The 22,387-nt window shown below is 49.7% G+C and overlaps 2 protein-coding genes and 1 long non-coding RNA gene across 29 annotated transcripts in view; 1 reads left to right on the forward strand and 2 right to left on the reverse strand.

Moving 5' to 3' along the window:
• LOC144138109 (uncharacterized) overlaps positions 1-22,387 on the forward strand; it is a 118,391-nt gene that overhangs the window by 67,705 nt on the left and 28,299 nt on the right. For 13 of the 26 annotated variants that reach the window (XR_013315839.1, XR_013315842.1, XM_077670294.1 and 10 more), the window contains 4 exons: positions 1,798-1,918; positions 7,613-7,733; positions 9,117-9,237; positions 10,624-10,744. The exons of 4 other annotated variants lie outside the window; for them this stretch is intronic. Coding sequence is in view for 9 of the 22 variants with exons in the window: in XM_077670294.1 (XP_077526420.1) it covers positions 1,798-1,903 (106 nt within the window). In the remaining 13 variants the exon portion in view is untranslated. Of the gene's footprint in view, positions 1-1,756; positions 1,919-7,571; positions 7,734-9,116; positions 9,238-10,623; positions 10,745-22,387 lie in introns of all 26 variants that reach the window. 9 more of the 26 variants (XM_077670236.1, XM_077670245.1, XM_077670219.1 and 6 more) reach the window with 5 other exon arrangements.
• Positions 9,711-12,151, reverse strand: LOC144174366 (uncharacterized). Its single transcript, XM_077703037.1, has 6 exons — positions 11,732-12,151; positions 11,544-11,645; positions 11,357-11,435; positions 11,192-11,248; positions 10,415-10,495; positions 9,711-9,741 (listed from the first exon to the last, which is right to left on the reverse strand). Exons 1-6 carry the CDS (start codon positions 11,850-11,852, stop codon positions 9,711-9,713), a joined length of 471 nt encoding a protein of 156 aa, XP_077559163.1. The 5' UTR covers positions 11,853-12,151.
• Positions 17,088-22,344, reverse strand: LOC144138239 (uncharacterized). 2 transcript variants are annotated; one of them, XR_013315852.1, is made up of 4 exons: positions 22,213-22,344; positions 22,028-22,106; positions 21,841-21,921; positions 17,088-19,184 (listed from the first exon to the last, which is right to left on the reverse strand). It is a non-coding gene; the product is annotated as an uncharacterized LOC144138239 (long non-coding RNA). The 2 variants fall into 2 exon arrangements; XR_013315846.1 differs by having other exon boundaries at positions 21,841-21,924.

Consider the following 22,387-nt stretch of genomic DNA (forward strand, 5'->3'; position numbering starts at 1 on the left):
GTGTCCGGTCTCCTAGTTTCCCGTCCATGAGCAAGGCTGGCTGCACTTGCGGGCGGCAGTGCCGAAGGTACGATGACACCAACAGACGCCCGAAGGGCCAGGCTCACCGCGTGTTGCGGAGGAGCCATGTTGAGAACGGGACGGGGATGGGGAGTACCGTCGGTCGCGGGATGCACGTCGGCGTCGGTGCAAGAGGGGTGCGAGGGATGACAGCTGATGACTGAATTCATCAATGCGGCTCTCAAGTCGACCAAGCCTGGAGTCGTCCCTTGAGGTGGAGGGCGTATCGACGACTGCGGCGATGCTTGGGGACCGGGAATAGTCCGCGATGCGGTCAGCCAGTTCCGCGAGTTTTTCGAGTGGCATGTCAGCGGCTGCCGCAAGTACCAATACCATGTTCTGGGGGAGGCGTTGAAGGAAGAGCTCCCGAAGAAGTGGATTGTTGAGGTCCTGGCCATGATCGCCCAATAGCTGCCGCATGCGATGTAGCAACTGCGAGTCGCCTGACACCGAGCTCCTCGGTGTTCAGAAGCTGCTGCAGCCTGCTGCGCTCCGACTCCGACTTGCGTTGGATGATCGCTGCCTTTAGGTGGTCGTACAGCGCTTCAGGATGTGGGGCGTCGAGGATGTCGGCTAGCTCGTCCGCGATGCTGCCTGGCAAGGAGGTCGCGACGCTGTTATATTTCGTCTCCTGGCTGGTGATGCGATGCAGACGGAAGCGCGCTTCGACTTGCGTGAACCATGTCCGCGGGTTCCGAGTCCAAAACGGGGGTAGAGTAGCGCTGTGCACAGCCGCGGTTGTAGCGTGAGCAGGTGGAGCTGCTTCGTGGGCGGGCGTAGCTGCGCCGGGTTGTAGTTGGCCCGCAGAATCCGGCGAAGCCGAAGGGTCCGACATGGCGCGGTCAGAAGAGGCGAGTTCGGTCCACGTCACCAAATTCTGTCGCGACCGGCGCAGTGACAACCAGCCACGACAGCGTTTGGGCTCGAACTGATTTTTATTCCTCCAGCACGAGCGCACGTGAGCGTGCGCCTCGTGGTTCCACCTTCGTCGTCGTCGTCGTCTGGGCGCGGTGGACACGCGCCGCTACAGTTGCTTGGGGTGGCCTGAGGACAGGCAGGGAGTGGTTGCGAAAATTGCAAGGCAGAACTGACCCTTTGATGCTCGAATATATAATAAGATATATCATTCAGGGAAACTGTTTTGCAGCTTACACTGAAAATGCAGCACTCTGGACATTCGCTGGTGCAAACCATGCGGCTCCTTGTCTTGATATTGAAAGTCTGGGCTGGCAGCTGAGAGAAGGGCTGTTTGCCTAAATCAGTGCAAGGCAGATCATACCCCACAGTTATCGCGTACATCATAAAATAAATCATGCGGAGCAATTGTATTGCAGCTCACCTCTAGAAGCAGTGAACTGTGGGCAGTAGCTGGTGCAGACCAAGGTGCTAATTTGCTGTATGATGGATCCAAGGGTTACCCTGCTGAAAGAAAGGCAGTTGGTAGCAATTAGTACGAAGCATTGAAGACCCCACAGTCTTTAGGTAGACCATAAAATGCATCATTCGGGGAAACTGCATTGCCGCTTAGCACTAGCAATCCTTGCACACTCGACAGTCGCTGCAACCGTCCCCCGTGCTGCATGGCTGGATCATGAATTGAAGTGGTGGCGTGAAGACACGAAGGGAATGGTTGCAAAACGAACATGTCAAAGTTGACCCTACAGTATATGGGTATATGATAAAATGCATCTTTCAGAGAAACTCTGTTCCGGCTTACCACTTCACAACGCTGTGCAGTGCAAGCCGCTGGTCCGACCTTGGTGCCTCTCCTCTGGATGATGGATGCTTGGGCTGGCCTGAGGACAGGAAAGCAGTATCTGCAAAAATGGCAAGGCAGAACTGACCGTTTTTTATTTGGGTATGTAATAAGATATATCATTCAGAGAAACTGTGTTGCAGCTTACGCTCAAAATGCAGCACTCTGGACATTCGCTGGTGCAAACCCTGCGGCTCCTTGACCGGATGTTTAACGAATGCACTAGCAGCTGAAGAAGGGCAGATGGCTGCAATCAATGCAAGGGAGAAAGTACCCCAAAGTTATCACGTACATCATAAAACAAATCATGCAGAGCAAATGTATTGCAGCTTACCTCTAAAAGCAGTAAACTCTGGAGAGCAGCTGGTGCAGACCACGGTGCTAATTTGCTGTATGATGGGTCTATTGGTTAGCCTGCTGACAGACAGACAATTGTTTGCAATCAGTGCAAAGCAGAAAAGACCCCAAAATTGTTGGGTAGATCATATAAAATTGATCATTCGGGGAAACTGCTTCGCCGCTTACCAGTAGCAATCCTTGCCCACTCACGAGTGGCTGGAAGCGTAACCCTTGCTCCATGGCTGGTTCATGAATTCAAGTGTTGGCCTGAAGACACAAAGGCAATGGTTGCAAAACGAACAATTCAGAACTGACCCTTCAGTAACTGGGTAAATGATAAAATGCATCACTCAGAGAAACTCTGTGGCGGCTTACCACTTGAAAATGCTGCCCAGTGAAAGTCCCTTTTCTGGCCGTGGTGCTGCTTGTCAGGATGATGGATGCTTGGGGTGGCCTGAGGACAGGAGGGCAGTGGTTTCAAAAATAGCAAGACAGAACTGACGCTTCAATATTTGGGTATATCATAAGATATATCTTTCAGAGAAACTGTGTTGCAGCATACCCCTTAAAGATGCTGCAATCTGGACACTCGCTGGTGCAAACCCTGGTCCTCCTTGCCGGCATGTTGAAAGACTGGGCTGGCAGCTGAGAGAAGGGCTGTTGGCTGCAATCAGTGCAAGGCGGAGTATACCCCACAGTTATCGTGTACATCATAAAATAAATTATGCGGAGCAAATATATTGCAGCTCACCTCTAGAAGCGCTGCGCTCTCGACAGTAGCTGGTGGAGAGCATGGTGCTCCCCGCACTGGGCACCTTGATCAATCTTGGTGACGGTGTTGGCGACACCACGGACCCCGAGCCCCCAAACATAAGCAGGATCCAACCGTGGCGATGTGTTGTGATGGGAAGAGTAGAAACCTCAAACATTGGCCGTCGGAGCCCATGTCAAGCTCCGGCGGATGGGCTCTTTGTCTGTTTACCAGGCAATGGAGCCAGATTTAGGAGCCAGATCTGGCAAACAAGACAGGCCGACCTCCTTGAAGGTCTGCAAAACCAAGGTGTGACGGCAGTTCGGCGTATTAGCATCAGAAGAGAAGACAAGGAAATACCCCTTGGGCACATAATCCTCACATTTGACCGGCCCACTCTTCCAGATCCTATAAATGCAGGCTTCATCCGGTGCGCTGTACGCTTCGTCCGAGCGTATATCCCGAACCCGCGGCGCTGTTTCAAGTGCCAGTGGTTCGAGCATGGTAAAAACAAGTGTAGGGGCCAAATAACCTGTGCCAAGTGCGCCCAACATGACCATCCCACAGATAATTGCAGATCACAACTCCTTTGCATGAACTGTACGGCCCACATGCGGCATATTCCCGAAAATGCGAGAAGTTTCAACTTGAAAATAATAAACAAAAAGGTAACAGAAAACATCACCTTCCCAGAGGCGCGAAAGAGGTTCGCCTCTTTCCCCCTGGGGAGGTACGCCGAAGCAGCTCGCCGGGGGCGGAGAGGCGTATTGTTTCGGCGGGGACCCAGTACCGCGAGTCGGACTTGGTGCCTCCCCCCCTGGTTGCCTCCGGCGGCCCAACCCACCACCGCGCTGCTCGCTGAAACAGCAGCGGCTGTGGTGGCATCCACGTCCAGTGGGGTTGCTGCTGCACCCACTGTTTCCTCCTCTCCAGCGGCCCCAAGCACACGCGAGGGCCCGAAGATGGAGATGGAGGAAACCGCAGCAGTTCCCACCTCCACCGAACCGCCTCTGCATTAATGTCACTAGAACACTCAGTTGTAATACAAGTATCTTTACGGCAGAGGCTTACGGTGTACTTATTGTTGTTAATCATATACTTCAAAGCCACATCCCACAATCCATTATATATACAGTTTACCTTTACATCCTTCATACCTAACCACTGTTTTGGCGCTCTTTGCCCTCGTTGGCCTTGCACCATTAAACACCTACCATCATCATCATCGACACCACGGTGCTCATTGGCTGTATGATGTATCCATGGGGTAGCCTGGTTGCAATCACTACAAGCTATAGACCACCCCACAGTCTTTAGGTAGATCCTAAAATCATCATTCAGAGAAACTGCATAGCGGTTTAGTCTTGCACACTGGACAGTTGCTGTAATGGACTGCGGTGTTCCTTGGCTGTAGGATAATTGCAAGGGGTGGCCTGATGACAGAATGGCAGGGGAGCCTCACCGGGAACACTGGGGCCACACCAGCCCATGGTGCAGAGCTCACAAAAAAAACACAAGAGTTACTCCACATGAGGCGCTGTTTATCTACCCAACCTTCGGGGTCAGTTCTGCCTTTTACTGACAGAGCAACTGCACAGCAACTGTGTTGGGTAGATCATACAAGGCATCATACAGAGGAACTGTTGTGGCTTACCACTTGCGAGCACCGAACTCTAAACAGTGATGATGATGATGGTACGAGTTTACTGGCGCAAGGCCGACATGGGCAAAGAGCGCCAAACACAAGGTATTTGATGAGGAGGGAACACGGATACAGTTAGACTATGAGCACGGCTGGTGTAAAGGGCCAGGGTGAAGAACAAGAGTGGTGTGGCCTGATGACTGAATGGCAGCCGAGCCTCCCCGGTACCACTGCGCCCACACCAGCCCTGTCCATAGTGCAGAGCTCACAAAAAGACACACCAGTTACTCCACATGATGCGCTTTATTATCTACCCAACCTTCGGGGTCAGTTCTGCCTTTTACTGACAGAGCAACTGCACAGCAACTATGTTGGATAGATCTTACAAGGCAACATACAGAGGAACTGTTGTGGTTTACCACTTGCGAGCACCGAACTCATGTGTGTACCCCATCCGCAATCTAGCCAAGGCAACTTCAGTGTATCTATTGTGTGTGTCGGTGGTGTAAGGTCCCAAGTAAGGTTTTGTTACGTGTAACTTGTCTGTTTGTTCACTCTAGTGTGTTGGCCATGTTTTGTGAAGTTGTCTGATGTGTGGTTTCACATCGGTGTAGGGTAATGTGGTTATGTCTACTGTATTCAAGAGTGTAGCAGCAGCAGCCATTCGATCCGCTGCTTCGTTCCCGGCTATACTACAGTGGCCAGGGACCTAGCAAAGGACCAGTTCAAATTTGTGGACATACACAGACATAATACCCATGCCTATCAAATTGACATGGTTTTTCGAAGACTTTGTTGATGACAATGTCTGCACAACACTGAGGGAATCTGTATATATAATGGATTGTGGGATGTGGCTTTGAAGTATATGATTAACAACAAGAATTACACCATAAGCCTCTGCCGTAAAGATACTTGTATTACTATTGAGAGTTCTAGTGACATTAATGCAGAGGCGGTTCGGTGGAGGTGGGAACAGCTGCGGTTTCCTCCATCTCCATCTCCGGGCCCTCGCGTGTGCTTCGGGCCAATGGAGAGGAGGAAACAGTGGGTGCAGCAGCAACCCCACTGGACGTGGATGCCACCACAGCCGCTGCTGTTTCAGCGAGCAGCGCGGTGGTGGGTTGGGCCGCCGGAGGCAACCCGGGGGGTGGTGGGGGCGGCACCAAGTCCGACTCGCGGTACTGGGTCCCCGCCGAAACAATACTCCTCTCCGCCCCCGGCGAGCTGCTTCGGCGTACCTCCCCAGGGGGAAAGAGGCGATCCTCTCTCGCGCCTCTGGGAAGGTGATGTTTTCTGTTACCTTTATGTTTATTTTTTTCTTTTCAAGTTGAAACTTCTCGCATTTTCGGGAATATGCCGCGTGTGGGCCCTACAGTTCATGCAAAGGAGTTGTTGTGATCTGCAATTATCTGTGGGATGGTCATGTTGGGCGCACTTAGCACAGGTTATTTGGCCCCTACACGAGTTTTTACCATGCCCGAACCACTGGCACTTGAAATAGCGCCGCGGGTTCGGGATATACGCTCGGACGAAGCGTACAGCGCACCGGATGAAGCCTGCATTTATGGGATCTGGAAGAGTGGGCCGGTCAAATGTGAGGATTATGTGCCCAAGGGGTATTTCCTTGTCTTCTCTTCTGATGGTAATATGCCGAACAGCCGTCACACCTTGGTTTCGCAGACCTTCAAGGAGGTCGGCCTGTCTTGTTTGCCAGATCTGGCTCCTAAATCTGGCTCCATTGCCTGGTAAACAGACAAAGAGCCCGTCCGCCGGAGCTTGACATGGGCTCCGACGGCCACCGTTCGAGGTTTCTACCCTTCACATCACAACACATCGCCACGGTTGGATCCTGCTTATGTTTGGGGGCTCGGGGTCCGCGGTGTCGCCAACACCGTCACCAAGATTGCTCATGGTGCCCTGTGCGGGGCGAACTCTAAACAATCGCTGGTTGGACCCCAGTGCTGCTTGGTTGGACGAAGAGGACATGGGATGCCCTGCCAACAGAAGAGCAGTTGGTTGCAGTCAATGCAAGGCAGAAAAAACCCCAACATCGTTGGGTAGATCATAAAATGCATCTTTCAGGGAAACTGCATTGCCGCTTACCAGTAGCAATCCTTGCCCACTCGCGAGTTGCTGGAAGCGTAACCCTTCATGGCTGGATCATGAATTCAAGTGTTGGCCTGAAGGCACAAAGGCAATGGTTGCAAAACGAACAATTCAGAACTGACCCTTCAGTATCTGGGTAAATGATAAAATGCATCACTCAGAGAAACTCTGTGGTGGCTTACCACTTGAAAATGCTGCCCAGTGAAAGTCCCTTTTCTGGCCGTGGTGCTTCTTGGCAGGATGATGGTTGCTTGGGGTGGCCTGAGGACAGGCAGGGAGTGGTTGCGAAAATTGCAAGGCAGAACTGACCCTTTAATATTCGAATATATAATAAGATATATCATTCAGAGAAACTGTTTTGCAGCTTACACTGAAAATGCAGCACTCTGTACATTCGCTGGTGCAAACCATGCGGCTCCTTGTCTTGATATTGAAAGTCTGGGCTGGCAGCTGAGAGAAGGGCTGTTGGCCTAAATCAGTGCAAGGCAGATCATACCCCACAGTTATCGCGTACATCATAAAATAAATCATGCGGAGCAATTGTATTGCAGTTCACCTCTAGAAGCAGTGAACTGTGGGCAGTAGCGGGTGCAGACCACGGTGCTAATTTGCTGTATGATGGATCCAAGGGTTACCCTGCTGAAAGAAAGGCAGTTGGTAGCAATTAGTACGAAGCATTGAAGACCCCACAGTCTTTAGGTAGACCATAAAATGCATCATTCGGGGAAACTGCATTGCCGCTTAGCACTAGCAATCCTTGCACACTCGACAGTCGCTGCAACCGTCCCCCGTGCTTGCATGGCTGGATCATGAATTGAAGTGGTGGCGTGAAGACACGAAGGGAATGGTTGCAAAACGAACATGTCAGAACTGACCGTACAGTATATGGATATATGATAAAATGCATCTTTCAGAGAAACTCTGTTGCGGCTTACCACTTCAAAACGCTGTGCAGTGCAAGCTGCTGGTCCGACCTTGGTGCTTCTCATCTGGATGATGGATGCTTGGGCTGGCCTGAGGACAGGAAAGCAGTATTTGCACAAATGGCAAGGCAGAACTGACCGTTTTTTATTTGGGTATGTAATAAGCTATATCATTCAGAGAAACTGTGTTGCAGCTTACGCTCAAAATGCAGCACTCTGGACATTCGCTGGTGCAAACCCTGCGGCTCCTTGACCGGATGTTTAACGAATGCGCTAGCAGCTGAAGAAGGGCAGATGGCTGCAATCAATGCAAGGGAGAAAGTACCCCAAAGTTATCACGTACATCATAAAACAAATCATGCAGAGCAAATGTATTGCAGCTTACCTCTAGAAGCAGTAAACTGGAGAGTAGCTGGTGCAGACCACGGTGCTAATTTGCTGTATGAAGGGTCTATTGGTTAGCCTGCTGACAGACAGACAATTGTTTGCAATCAGTGCAAAGCAGAAAAGACCCCAAAATCGTTGGGTACATCATATAAAATTCATCATTCGGGAAAACTGCGTCGCCGCTTACCAGTAGCAATCCTTGCCCACTCGCGAGTTGCTGGAAGCGTAACCCTTGCTTCATGGCTGGATCATGAATTCAAGTGTTGGCCTGAAGACACAAAGGCAATGGTTGCAAAACGAACAATTCAGAACTGACCCTTCAGTATCTGCGTAAATGATAAAATGCATCACTCAGAGAAACTCTGTGGTGGCTTACCACTTGAAAATGCTGCCCAGTCAAAGTCCCTTTTCTGGCCGTGGTGCTTCTTGGCAGGATGATGGTTGCTTGGGGTGGCCTGAGGACAGGCAGGGAGTGGTTGCGAAAATTGCAAGGCAGAACTGACCCTTTAATATTCGAATATATAATAAGATATATCATTCAGAGAAACTGTTTTGCAGCTTACACTGAAAATGCAGCACTCCGGACATTCGCTGGTGCAAACCATGCGGCTCCTTGTCTTGATATTGAAAGTCTGGGCTGGCAGCTGAGAGAAGGGCTGTTGGCCTAAATCAGTGCAAGGCAGATCATACCCCACAGTTATCACGTACATCATAAAATAAATCATGCGGAGCAATTGTATTGCAGCTCACCTCTAGAAGCAGTGAACTGTGGGCAGTAGCGGGTGCAGACCATGGTGCTAATTTGCTGTATGATGGATCCAAGGGTTACCCTGCTGAAAGAAAGGCAGTTGGTAGCAATTAGTACGAAGCATTGAAGACCCCACAGTCTTTAGGTAGACCATAAAATGCATCATTCGGGGAAACTGCATTGCCGCTTAGCACTAGCAATCCTTCCACACTCGACAGTCGCTGCAACCGTCCCCCGTGCTTGCATGGCTGGATCATGAATTGAAGTGGTGGCGTGAAGACACGAAGGGAATGGTTGCAAAACGAACATGTCAGAACTGACCCTACAGTATATGGATATATGATAAAATGCATCTTTCAGAGAAACTCTGTTGCGGCTTACCACGTCAAAACGCTGTGCAGTGCAAGCTGCTGGTCCGACCTTGGTGCTTCTCATCTGGATGATGGATGCTTGGGCTGGCCTGAGGACAGGAAAGCAGTATTTGCAAAAATGGCAAGGCAGAACTGACCGTTTTTTATTTGGGTATGTAATAAGCTATATCATTCAGAGAAACTGTGATGCAGCTTACGCTCAAAATGCAGCACTCTGGACATTCGCTGGTGCAAACCCTGCGGCTCCTTGACCGGATGTTTAACGAATGCGCTAGCAGCTGAAGAAGGGCAGATGGCTGCAATCAATGCAAGGGAGAAAGTACCCCAAAGTTATCACATACATCATAAAACAAATCATGCAGAGCAAATGTATTGCAGCTTACCTCTAGAAGCAGTAAACTCTGGAGAGTAGCTGGTGCAGACCACGGTGCTAATTAGCTGTATGAAGGGTCTATTGGTTAGCCTGCTGACAGACAGACAATTGTTTGCAATCAGTGCAAAGCAGAAAAGACCCCAAAATCGTTGGGTAGATCATATAAAATTCATCATTCGGGGAAACTGCGTCGCCGCTTACCAGTAGCAATCCTTGCCCACTCGCGAGTTGCTGGAAGCGTAACCCTTGCTTCATGGCTGGATCATGAATTCAAGTGTTGGCCTGAAGACACAAAGGCAATGGTTGCAAAACGAACAATTCAGAACTGACCCTTCAGTATCTGCGTAAATGATAAAATGCATCACTCAGAGAAACTCTGTGGTGGCTTACCACTTGAAAATGCTGCCCAGTGAAAGTCCCTTTTCTGGCCGTGGTGCTTCTTGGCAGGATGATGGTTGCTTGGGGTGGCCTGAGGACAGGCAGGGAGTGGTTGCGAAAATTGCAAGGCAGAACTGACCCTTTAATATTCGAATATATAATAAGATATATCATTCAGAGAAACTGTTTTGCAGCTTACACTGAAAATGCAGCACTCCGGACATTCGCTGGTGCAAACCATGCGGCTCCTTGTCTTGATATTGAAAGTCTGGGCTGGCAGCTGAGAGAAGGGCTGTTGGCCTAAATCAGTGCAAGGCAGATCATACCCCACAGTTATCGCGTACATCATAAAACAGATCATGCGGAGCAATTGTATTGCAGCTCACCTCTAGAAGCAGTGAACTGTGGGCAGTAGCGGGTGCAGACCACGGTGCTAAATTGCTGTATGATGGATCCAAGGGTTACCCTGCTGAAAGAAAGGCAGTTGGTAGCAATTAGTACGAAGCATTGAAGACCCCAAAATCGTTGGGTAGATCATATAAAATTCATAATTCGGGGAAACTGCGTCGCCTCTTACCAGTAGCAATCCTTGCCCACTCGCGAGTTGCTGGAAGCGTAACCCTTGCTCCATGGCTGGATCATGAATTTAAGTGTTGGCCTGAAGACACAAAGGCAATGGTTGCAAAACGAACAATTCAGAACTGACCCTTCAGTATATGGGTATATGATAAAATGCATCTTTCAGAGAAACTCTGTTGAGGCTTACCACTTCAAAACGCTGTGCAGTGCAAGCCGCTGGTCCAACCTTGATGCTTTTCATCTGGATGATGGATGCTTGGGCTGGCCTGAGGACAGGAAAGCAGTATTTGCAAAAATGGCAAGGCAGAACTGACCGTTTTTTATTTGGGTATGTAATAAGATATATCATTCAGAGAAACTGTGTTGCAGCTTACGCTCAAAATGCAGCACTCTGGACATTCGCTGGTGCAAACCCTGCGGCTCCTTGACCGGATGTTTAACGAATGCGCTAGGAGCTGAAGAAGGGCAGATGGCTGCAATCAATGCAAGGGAGAAAGTACCCCAAAGTTATCACGTACATCATAAAACAAATCATGCAGAGCAAATGTATTGCAGCTTACCTCTAAAAGCAGTAAACTCTGGAGAGCAGCTGGTGCAGACCACGGTGCTAATTTGCTGTATGATGGGTCTATTGGTTAGCCTGCTGACAGACAGACAAATGTTTGCAATCAGTGCAAAGCAGAAAAGACCCTAAAATCGTTGGGTAGATCATATAAAATTGATCATTCGGGGAAACTGCTTCGCCGCTTACCAGTAGCAATCCTTGCCCACTCACGAGTGGCTGGAAGCGTAACCCTTGCTCCATGGCTGGATCATGAATTCAAGTGTTGGCCTGAAGACACAAAGGCAATGGTTGCAAAACGAACAATTCAGAACTGACCCTTCAGTAACTGGGTAAATGATAAAATGCATCACTCAGAGAAACTCTGTGGCGGCTTACCACTTGAAAATGCTGCCCAGTGAAAGTCCCTTTTCTGGCCGTGGTGCTGCTTGGCAGGATGATGGATGCTTGGGGTGGCCTGAGGACAGGAGGGCAGTGGTTTCAAAAATAGCAAGACAGAACTGACGCTTCAATATTTGGGTATATCATAAGATATATCTTTCAGAGAAACTGTGTTGCAGCATACCCCTTAAAGATGCTGCAATCTGGACAGTCGCTGGTGCAAACCCTGGTCCTCCTTGCCGGCATGTTGAAAGACTGGGCTGGCAGCTGAGAGAAGGGCTGTTGGCTGCAATCAATGCAAGGCGGGTGTACCCCACAGTTATCGTGTACATCATAAAATAAATTATGCGGAGCAAAGATATTGCAGCTCACCTCTAGAAGCGCTGCACTCTCGACAGTAGCTGGTGGAGAGCATGGTGCTCCCCGCACTGGGCACCTTGATCAATCTTGGTGACGGTGTTGGCGACACCACGGACCCCGAGCCCCCAAACATAAGCAGGATCCAACCGTGGCGATGTGTTGTGATGTGAAGAGTAGAAACCTCAAACGTTGGCCGTCGGAGCCCATGTCAAGCTCCGCACGGATGGGCTCTTTGTCTGTTTACCAGGCAATGGAGCCAGATTTAGGAGCCAGATCTGGCAAACAAGACAGGCCGACCACCTTGAAGGTCTGCGAAACCAAGGTGTGACGGCAGTTCGGCGTATTAGCATCAGAAGAGAAGACAAGGAAATACCCCTTGGGCAGATAATCCTCACATTTGACCGGCCCACTCTTCCAGATCCTATAAATGCAGGCTTCATCCGGTGCGCTGTACGCTTCGTCCAAGCGTATATCCCGAACCCGCGGCGCTGTTTGAAGTGCCAGTGGTTCGAGCATGGTAAAAACTCGTGTAGGGGCCAAATAACCTGTGCCAAGTGCGCCCAACATGACCATCCCACAGATAATTGCAGATCACAACTCCTTTGCATGAACTGTAGGGCCCACATGCGGCATATTCCCGAAAATGCGAGAAGTTTCAACTTGAAAAGAAAATAATAAACATAAAGGTAACAGAAAACATCACCTTCCCAGAGGCGCGAAAGAGGTTCGCCTCTTTCCCCCTGGGGAGGTACGCCGAAGCAGCTCGCCGGGGGCGGAGAGGTGTATTGATCGGCGGGGACCCAGTACGCAAGTCGGACTTGGTGCCACCCCCCCCCCCCCCCCCCCCCCCCTGGTTGCCTCCGGCGGCCCAACTCACCACCCGCGCTGCTCGCTGAAACAGCAGCGGCTGTGGTGGCATCCACGTCCAGTGAGGTTGCTGCTGCACCCACTGTTTCCTCCTCTCCAGCGGCCCCAAGCACACGCGAGGGCCCGAAGATGGAGATGGAGGAAACCGCAGCAGTTCCCACCTCCACCGAACCGCCTCTGCATTAATGTCACTAGAACACTCAGTTGTAATACAAGTATCTTTACGGCAGAGGCTTACGGTGTACTTATTGTTGTTAATCATATACTTCAAAGCCACATCCCACAATCCATTATATATACAGTTTACCTTTACATCCTTCATACCTAACCACTGTTTTGGCGCTCTTTGCCCTCGTTGGCCTTGCGCCATTAAACACCTACCATCATCATCATCGACACCACGGTGCTCATTGGCTGTATGATGTAACCATGGGGTAGCCTGGTTGCAATCACTACAAGCTATAGACCACCCCACAGTCTTTAGGTAGATCCTAAAATCATCATTCAGAGAAACTGCATAGCGGTTTAGTCTTGCACACTGGACAGTTGCTGTAATGGACTGCGGTGTTCCTTGGCTGTAGGATGATTGCAAGGGGTGGCCTGATGACAGAATGGCAGGGGAGCCTCACCGGGAACACTGGGGCTACACCAGCCCATGGTGCAGAGCTCACAAAAAAAACACAAGAGTTACTCTACATGAGGCGCTGTTTATCTACCCAACCTTCGGGGTCAGTTCTGCCTTTTACTGACAGAGCAACTGCACAGCAACTGTGTTGGGTAGATCATACAAGGCATCATACAGAGGAACTGTTGTGGCTTACCACTTGCGAGCACCGAACTCTAAACAATGATGATGATGATGATGGTACAAGTTTACTGCCGCAAGGCCGACATGGGCAAAGAGCGCCAAACACAAGGTATTTGATGAGGAGGGAACATGGATACAGTTAGACTATGAGCACGGCTGGTGTAAAGGGCCAGGGTGAAGAACAAGAGTGGTGTGGCCTGATGACTGAATGGCAGAGCCGAGCCTCACCGTTACCACTGCGCCCACACCAGCCCTGTCCATAGTGCAGAGCTCACAAAAAGACACACCAGTTACTCCACATGATGCGCTTTATTATCTACCCAACCTTCGGGGTCAGTTCTGCGTTTTACTGACAGCAACTACACAGCAACTATGTTGAATAGATCTTACAAGGCATCATACAGAGGAACTGTTGTGGCTTACCACTTGCGAGCACCGAACTCTAAACAATGATGATGATGATGATGGTTTGAGTTTACTGGCGCAAGACCATGGGCAAAGAGCGCCAAACAAGGTATTTGATGAGGAGGGAACACGGATACAGTTAGACTGAGCACGGCTGGTGTAAAGGGCCAGGGTGAAGAACAAGGGTGGTGTGGCCTGATGACAGAATGGCAGCGGAGCCTCACTGAGAACACTGGGGCCAAACCAGCCCTGTCCATAGTGCAGAGCTCACAAAAAGACACAACAGCTACTCCATATGATGCGCTTTCTTATCTACCCAACCTTCGGGGTCAGTTCTGCCTTTTACTGACAGAGCAACTGCACAGCAACTGTGTTGGGTAGATCATAAAAGGCATCAAAAAGAGGAACTGTTGTGGCTTACCACTTGCGAGCACCGAACTCTAAACAATGTTGATGATGATGATGATGTTTCGAGTTTATGGGCCAAAGGCCCTGGTGTATAGGACCAGGGGTAAAACTTTGGGTGGTATGAGATGCGTTGTAAGAAGTAAACTTCTGTTAGGAACCTAAAGGTGCGCTGAACAGAAAACATGGCATCGTCTCCTAAGAAGTATGACGAGTGTGGTGGAATATGTCGCGTGTGTTGTTGTGGGAAGTGTTTGCGTCGTGTAATGTTGAGTGCCTTGCATTGTATGAGGATGTGGATCACAGATAGGGCCTCTCCGCACCTGCCACACAGAGGTCTTGGAGATCCAGTCAGAGGGTGCGAGTGCATTGCATGTGTGTACCCCATCCGCAATCTAGCCAAGGCGACTTCAGTGTATCTATTGTGTGTGTCGGTGGTGTAAGGTCCCAAGTGTGGTTTTGTTACGTGTAACTTTTCTGTTTGTTCACTCTAGTGTGTTGGCCATGTTTTGTGAAGTTGTCTGATGTGTGGTTTCGCATCGGTGTAGGGTAAAGTGGTTATGTCTACTGTATTCAAGAGTGTAGCAGCAGCAGCCATTCAATCCGCTGCTTCGTTCCCGGCTATACCACAGTGGCCAGGGACCTAGCAAAGGACCAGTTCAAATTTGTGGACATACACAGACATAATACCCATGACTATCAAATTGACAACATGGTTTTTCGAAGACTTTGTTGATGACAATGTCTGCACAACACTGAGGGAATCTGTATATATAATGGATTGTGGGATGTGGTTTTGAAGTATATGATTAACAACAAGAATTACACCATAAGCCTCTGCCGTAAAGATACTTGTATTACTATTGAGAGTTCTAGTGACATTAATGCAGAGGCTGTTCGGTGGAGGTGGGAACTGCTGCAGTTTCCTCCATCTCCATCTCCGGGCCCTCGTGTGTGCTTCGGGCCGCTGGAGAGGAGGAAACAGTGGGTGCAGCAGCAACCCCACTGGACGTGGATGCCACCACAGCCGCTGCTGTTTCGGCGAGCAGCGCGGTAGTGGGTTGGGCCGCCGGAGGCAACCCGGGGGGGGTGGGGGCGGCACCAAGTCCGACTCGCGGTACTGGGCTCCTGCCGAAACAATACGCCTCTCCGCCCCCGGCGAGCTGCTTCGGCGTACCTCCCCAGGGGGAAAGAGGCGATCCTCTTTCGCGCCTCTGGGAAGGTGATGTTTTCTGTTACCTTTATGTTTATTTTTTTCTTTTCAATTTGAGACTTCTCGCATTTTCGGGAATATGCCGCGTGTGGGCCCTACAGTTCATGCAAAGGAGTTGTTGGGATCTGCAATTATCTGTGGGATGGTCATGTTGGGCACACTTGGCACAGGTTATTTGGCCCCTACACGAGTTTTTACCATGCTCGAACCACTGGCACTTGAAACAGTGCCGCGGGTTCGGGATATACGCTCGGACGAAGCGTACAGCGCACCGGATGGAGCCTGCATTTATAGCGTCTGGAAGAGTGGGCCGGTCAAATGTGAGGATTATATGCCCAGGGAGTATTTCCTTGTCTTCTCTTCTGATGGTAATATGCCGAACAGCCGCCACACCTTGCTTTCGCAGACCTTCAAGGAGGTCGGCCTGTCTTGTTTGCCAGATCTGGCTCCTAAATCTGGCTCCATTGCCTGGTAAACAGACAAAGAGCCCGTCCGCCGGAGCTTGACATGGGCTCCGACGACCACCGTTCGAGGTTTCTACCCTTCACATCACAACACATCGCCACGGTTGGATCCTGCTTATGTTTGGGGGCTCGGGGTACGCGGTGTCGCCAACACCGTCACCAAGATTGCTCATGGTGCCCTGTGCGGGGCGAACTCTAAACAATCGCTGGTGCAGACCCCAGTGCTGCTTGGTTGGACGAAGAGGACATGGGATGCCCTGCCAACAGAAGAGCAGTTGGTTGCAGTCAGTGCAAGGCAGAAAAAACCCCAACATCGTTGGGTAGATCATAAAATGCATCTTTCAGGGAAACTGCATTGCCGCTTACCAGTAGCCATCCTTGCCCACTCGCGAGTCGCTGGAACCATACCCCGTGCTCCATGGCTGGATCATGAATTCAAGTGTTGGCCTGAAGACACAAAGGCAATGGTTGCAAAACGAACAATTCAGAACTGACCCTTCAGTATCTGCGTAAATGATAAAATGCATCACTCAGAGAGACTCTGTGGTGGCTTACCACTTGAAAATGCTGCGCAGTGAAAGTCACTTTTCTGGCCGTGGTGCTTCTTGGCAGGATGATGGTTACTTGGGGTGGCCTGAGGACAAGCAGGGAATGGTTGCGAAAATTGCAAGGCAGAACTGACCCTTTAATATTCGAATATATAATAAGATATATCATTCAGAGAAACTGTTTTGCAGCTTACACTGAAAATGCAGCACTCCGGACATTCGCTGGTGCAAACCATGCGGCTCCTTGTCTTGATATTGAAAGTCTGGGCTGGCAGCTGAGAGAAGGGCTGTTGGCCTAAATCAGTGCAAGGCAGATCATACCCCACAGTTATCGCGTACATCATAAAACAAGTCATGGAGAGCAAATGTATTGCAGCTTACCTCTAGAAGCAGTAAACTTTGGAGAGTAGCTAATGCAGACCACGGTGCTAATTTGCTGTATGAAGGGTCTATTGGTTAGCCTGCTGACAGACAGACAATTGTTTGCAATCAGTGCAAAGCAGAAAAGACCCCAAGATCGTTGGGTAGATCATATAAAATTCATAAATCGGGGAAACTGCGTCGCCTCTTACCAGTAGCAATCCTTGCCCACTCGCGAGTTGCTGGAAGCGTAACCCTTGCTCCATGGCTGGATCATGAATTTAAGTGTTGGCCTGAAGACACAAAGGCAATGGTTGCAAAACGAACAATTCAGAACTGACCCTTCAGTATATGGGTATATGATAAAATGCATCTTTCAGAGAAACTCTGTTGCGGCTTACCACTTCAAAATGCTGTTCAGTGCAAGCCGCTGGTCTGACCGTGGTGCTGCAACCCGCCGCGGTGGCTCAGTGGCTAAGGCGTTGCGCTGCTGAGCACGAGGTCGCGGGTTCGATTCCCGGCCGCGGCGGCCGCTTTTCTGATGGAGGCGAAAAGCAAAAACGCCCGTGTGTACGAGATTTCGGCGCACGTTAAAGATCCCCAGGTGGTCAAAATTAATCCGGAGCCCTCCACTACGGCGCGCCTCATCGCCTGCGTTGCGTCGGCGCGTTAAACCCTACAATCAATCAAATCAATGACCGTGGTGCTTCTCATCTGGATGATGGATGCTCGGGCTGGCCTGAGGACAGGAAAGCAGTATTTGCAAAAATGGCAAGGCAGAACTGACCGTTTTTTATTGGGGTATGTAATAAGATATATCATTCAGAGAAACTGTGTTGCAGCTTACGCTCAAAATGCAGCACTCTAGACATTCGCTGGTGCAAACCCTGCGGCTCCTTGACCGGATGTTTAACGAATGCGGTAGCAGCTGAAGAAGGGCAGATGGCTGCAATCAATGCAAGGGAGAAAGTACCCCAAAGTTATCAACGACATCATAAAACAAATCATGCAGAGCAAATGTATTGCAGCTTACCTCTAGAAGCAGTAAACTCTGGAGAGTAGCTAATGCAGACCACGGTGCTAATTTGCTGTATGAAGGGTCTATTGGTTAGCCTGCTGACAGACAGGCAATTGTTTGCAATCAGTGCAAAGCAGAAAAGACCCCAAAATCGTTGGGTAGATCATATAAAATTCATAATTCGGGGAAACTGCGTCGCCTCTTACCAGTAGCAATCCTTGCCCACTCGCGAGTTGCTGGAAGCGTAACCCTTGCTCCATGGCTGGATCATGAATTTAAGTGTAGGCCTGAAGACACAAAGGCAATGGTTGCAAAACGAACAATTCAGAACTGACCCTTCAGTTTATGGGTATATGATAAAATGCATCACTCAGAGAAACTCTGTGGCGGCGTACCACTTGAAAATGCTGCCCAGTGAAAGTCGCTTTTCTGGCCGTGGTGGTTCTTGGCAGGATGATGGTTGCTTGGGGTGGTCTGAGGACAGGCAGGGAGGGGTTGCGAAAATGGCAAGGCAGAACTGACCCTTTTATATTTGAGTATATAATAAGATATATCATTCAGAGAAACTGTTTTGCAGCTTACACTGAAAATGCAGCACTCTGGACATTTGCTAGTGCAAACTATGCGGCTCCTTGTCTTGATATTGAAAGTCTGGGCTGGCAGCTGAGAGAAGGGCTGTTGGCCTAAATCAGTGCAAGGCAGATCATTCCCCACAGTTATCGCGTACATCATAAAATAAATCATGCGGAGCTATTGTATTGCAGCTCACCTCTAGAAGCAGTTAACTCTGGGCAGTAGCTGGTGCAGACCACGGTGCTAATTTGCTGTATGATGGATCCAAGGGCTACCCTTCTGAAAGAAAGGCAGTTGGTCGCAATTAGTACGAGGCATTGAAGCCCCCACAGTCTAGGTGATATTGCCCGATGATTGCATGCATGGGGGGGGCTGATAATAGAAAGGCACTGTTTGCAAACAGAACAAGGCAGAAGTGACCCTATATTATTCGGGTATACCATTAAATGCATCATAAGAAGAGACTGTTTTGTAGCTTACCACTTTAAAACGCTCCACTCGGGACAGTTGCTGAGGCGGACCCTGGTTTTCCTTGGCTGGATGTCGAATGAATGGGCTGCCCTGCTTAAGAAAACTGCATAATATGAAACTGCATGCTGCAACTGGCCTGTTGGCTGCAGTCAGTGAAAGGCAAAACATCTCCCGCAGTTATTGCAAGTACCATAAAATGCATCACGCAGCGCAAAGGTATTCCAGCTTACCCCTTGGTAGCGCTGCACTCTTAACAGGAGCTCTTGCATGCTCACGTGCTAGTTGGCTGTATGATGGACGCTTACAATTACCGGCTGAGAGAAAGTCATTCGCCTGCAATCAGTACAAAGCAGAAAAGTGCCACCACTATATGACTAGATCATAAAAGGCATCCCGCTGAGCTATTTTTGTGGTGTACCACTCGCGAGCTCTGCACTCTCGGCAGTCGGTGCAACACCGGTGCTGCATAAATGGATCATAGATGCATGGGGTAGATGGCATATAGGCTCCGGACAGCGCCCAGAGGGCGACGCGGAGTCCGCGACACCTGGCGCCCCCTTCGGCAGATATGCGCAACACTGGGTCGGTCCCCGCAAGCCGGTACGCTGCTGGCTTGGGGGCGCTCTTCTTTTTGCAGCGCGAATTAGGCATATTAGTCGCCCCTTTTGGGCTTAAAGGGACCCAGAAAAGCTTTGTGAAGGTGGCAATCAAATGCATTCAGGTGGTAGAACACATAACGGGGGAGTTTTGAGCCAAGTGTGAGCGCCATACGTTGTACGGATAATTTGTAAACAATTTTTGAAGATCGCCTTCCTCGGGCGATGAGCGCGCGGCCGCAGCAAGTAGACCGCGGCTGACGCAACGCCGACCGCGGCTGACGCAACGGCAATCGCGGCTGACGCAACGGCGAGGCCCCCCTCTGATTCAGCCGATCGTCGGTCACCGGCAACGTCACTGCCATTGGCTTCCGGTTGCTCTTCCTCCTTCCTGCGCGATTCCGAGGCAAAGGCGGGTCTGCAGCGATTTAGGCGCAGGAATGCAGGTAGCGGAGAACGGAAGTCGAGCGTCGCGATGTCACATGGCTATTGCCAGTGTTTCCAGCTGCTTTTAAAGAAGCAGAGAGGGAGGAGGAATCGATCGGCAAGGGGGGAGAGGTGCACCTAATTTCTTCTGGCGCAGCTAATACTGAATGTAGATCAATAATTCCAACGGCATTGCATCGCTATATTGGTACTACGCCACAAGGCCTTTTGTAACTTTTACAAAAGGCTTTTCTGGGTCCCTTTAAAACGAAGTAAGAGATTGTAAAGTAATCCTGCCACATAGTGCATGGGAATGGAGAAGGATTTATTCGGTTGAACTCACGTATAAAAAGGCATATAAATGCCCCATAGGTGTGATGCCCAGAAGAGAAACGCTTCTACAGCCTGCCTGCGGGGCAAAAGCTTCCTTAAGATCAGCATGTTTCGCTTCAAAAGAAAACGTAATTTATATTGTTCAATTCACAAAAGAGGAGTTTTTGTCTGCAAATATATCAGACGTTGCGCGATGTTCCCGCGCGGGGTATTCCATCCATGTGAGTGCACTTGCATGCGACTGCAGAACTACTAACTGCATCACACGGGAGTTACATATAGATCTTTGATCCGAATGTGATGCTCCATTTATTTAACAGTATGAAATTCACGTTTGTGTCGCTATAGCGAAAGTGCGGACGTTAATAAGTTCCCGCTTCGCCGAGAAAATTTTGGGCTTCCAGTTGTAGCGCAGTGCGTTACTCGCATACGTGTAAACACACCCACAAAAAAGAAAGTCTTCACGAGAAGGCTATAGCAAGAAATTCCTTTGGCCAGGGATGGGATGAGGGAGGGTTAAGCAGAACATCTAATAGGCGTATCAGAATAACTTACGGAATATTCATATTCGGGTCTTTTTTTCTCTCCACGACAACGGGTTTGGCAGGAGATCTCCATAGGAAGAAATAGTAGCGCTTTTATTACCGTCAACACCTTTACAACAAGTCACGGGAGAAAAATTTAGTTCCCTGAGTACACCTTTCACTGGTGCAGAGTGACCGCAATCACAACGGATGGGATAAATAAAGTTTGTCCTTCAGCTCCTCCCCAAACGCAAAAATTTTTTTCCTGTGTACATGTTGTTCCAACTCTTATTGCGCCACGTCTTAGCTCTATTTTTCTTTGCTTTTCAGTGGCTTAGACAACAATTTTATTGTTTCTTTTGCAAGAAGAGGTGGTGAATTTATGCTATCCAAAAGCTCGCGAAACATTTGGAAACATTAACGCTATAAGTGTCCGCGCCCCATATGTGGTTTTTATGTATGTAATTCGGCGGTAAAATTAAGTGGAATATTAGATGAAGCACAGTAGAACCGCTGGATGATAAAACTACAATGCTATAACTGTGCTTGGGAGCCCTCTTTGTTACCAAATTCAGAGCGCACTTCTGTGTATTGACCGCGTGCTAACCACCCTACTAACAAGCTGATCGTAAACCACGGCAGCATGTAATCCGCTCGCTTAATGTGGGCCTTTCAAGATTCAGTAACCATGCTCGGTATCTGCGAAAAAAACAGAGGAGAAGAATCTGCGGGAGAATGCAAACCGTTGAACACATGCTTCCCAGTTGTGACAGCATTTTATCAGTGCCCCGTTTCATTTGGAGGCTTCCCACGACTATATAACATTTTGCATGACTTTGTTGCACTATGTAGTACATACACCCGCAAATAACATTATAACAAGCGTTTTTTGCAAAGTTGCGTTCACTGGTGCTGAAGGCAGTCGGTACGGCGGGACCGACCCAGAGTTGCGCGTGTCTGTTGCGGCTGGCGCTGCGCTCGCGCGGCAAACTGCGCGGTCCGGAGCCTATAGAAAGGCAGTCTGTTGCAGTCACCACAAGACAGAACTGGGCCCACCGATTTTTGGTAGATCAATATTGCCTCATGCAGAGCATCCATGTTGTGGCTTACCAGTTGTGTGCGCTGCACTCAAGATAGTTGGATGTGCGGACCGCGTTGCTGCTTGGTTGGAAGACGAATGCATGGAATGGCCTGCTGACGGAAGGGAAGATGGTTGCAGTCAGTGCAAGGCAGGACTGATCCCACCGGGGTTGGAAAGACGAAATGCATCGTGCAGAGCCACGGTGTTGTAACTTACCACTGTGAGCGCTGCTCTCTCAACAGTCCAACTTGGGGACACCGGTCCTCCTTGCTGGATGATGGATGCACGCAGTGGCCTGTTTGCAGAACGGCAGGGGTTGCTTATAGAACCAGGCAGAACTGACCCCACAATATTTGGGTATATGAAAATATATCATTCAGAGAAACGGTGTTGGAGCTTACAACTTGCAAATGCTGCACTCAGTAAGTCGCTGGTGCAGATCGTGGTACTTCTTGGCTCGATGATTGATGCATCAGATGGCCTCGTGCAATGGCCTTGTTTCTTACCACTCACAAGTGGTAAGGCACAACAGCTTTCCTACATGATGCATTTTATGATCTTCCCAGCACAGTTGCT

The sequence above is a fragment of the Haemaphysalis longicornis genome, unplaced genomic scaffold (genome assembly GCF_048455015.1).
Source record: "Haemaphysalis longicornis isolate Haplotype H1 unplaced genomic scaffold, Haemaphysalis longicornis Haplotype H1 scaffold_1, whole genome shotgun sequence".
Lineage (NCBI taxonomy): Eukaryota > Metazoa > Arthropoda > Arachnida > Ixodida > Ixodidae > Haemaphysalis > Haemaphysalis longicornis.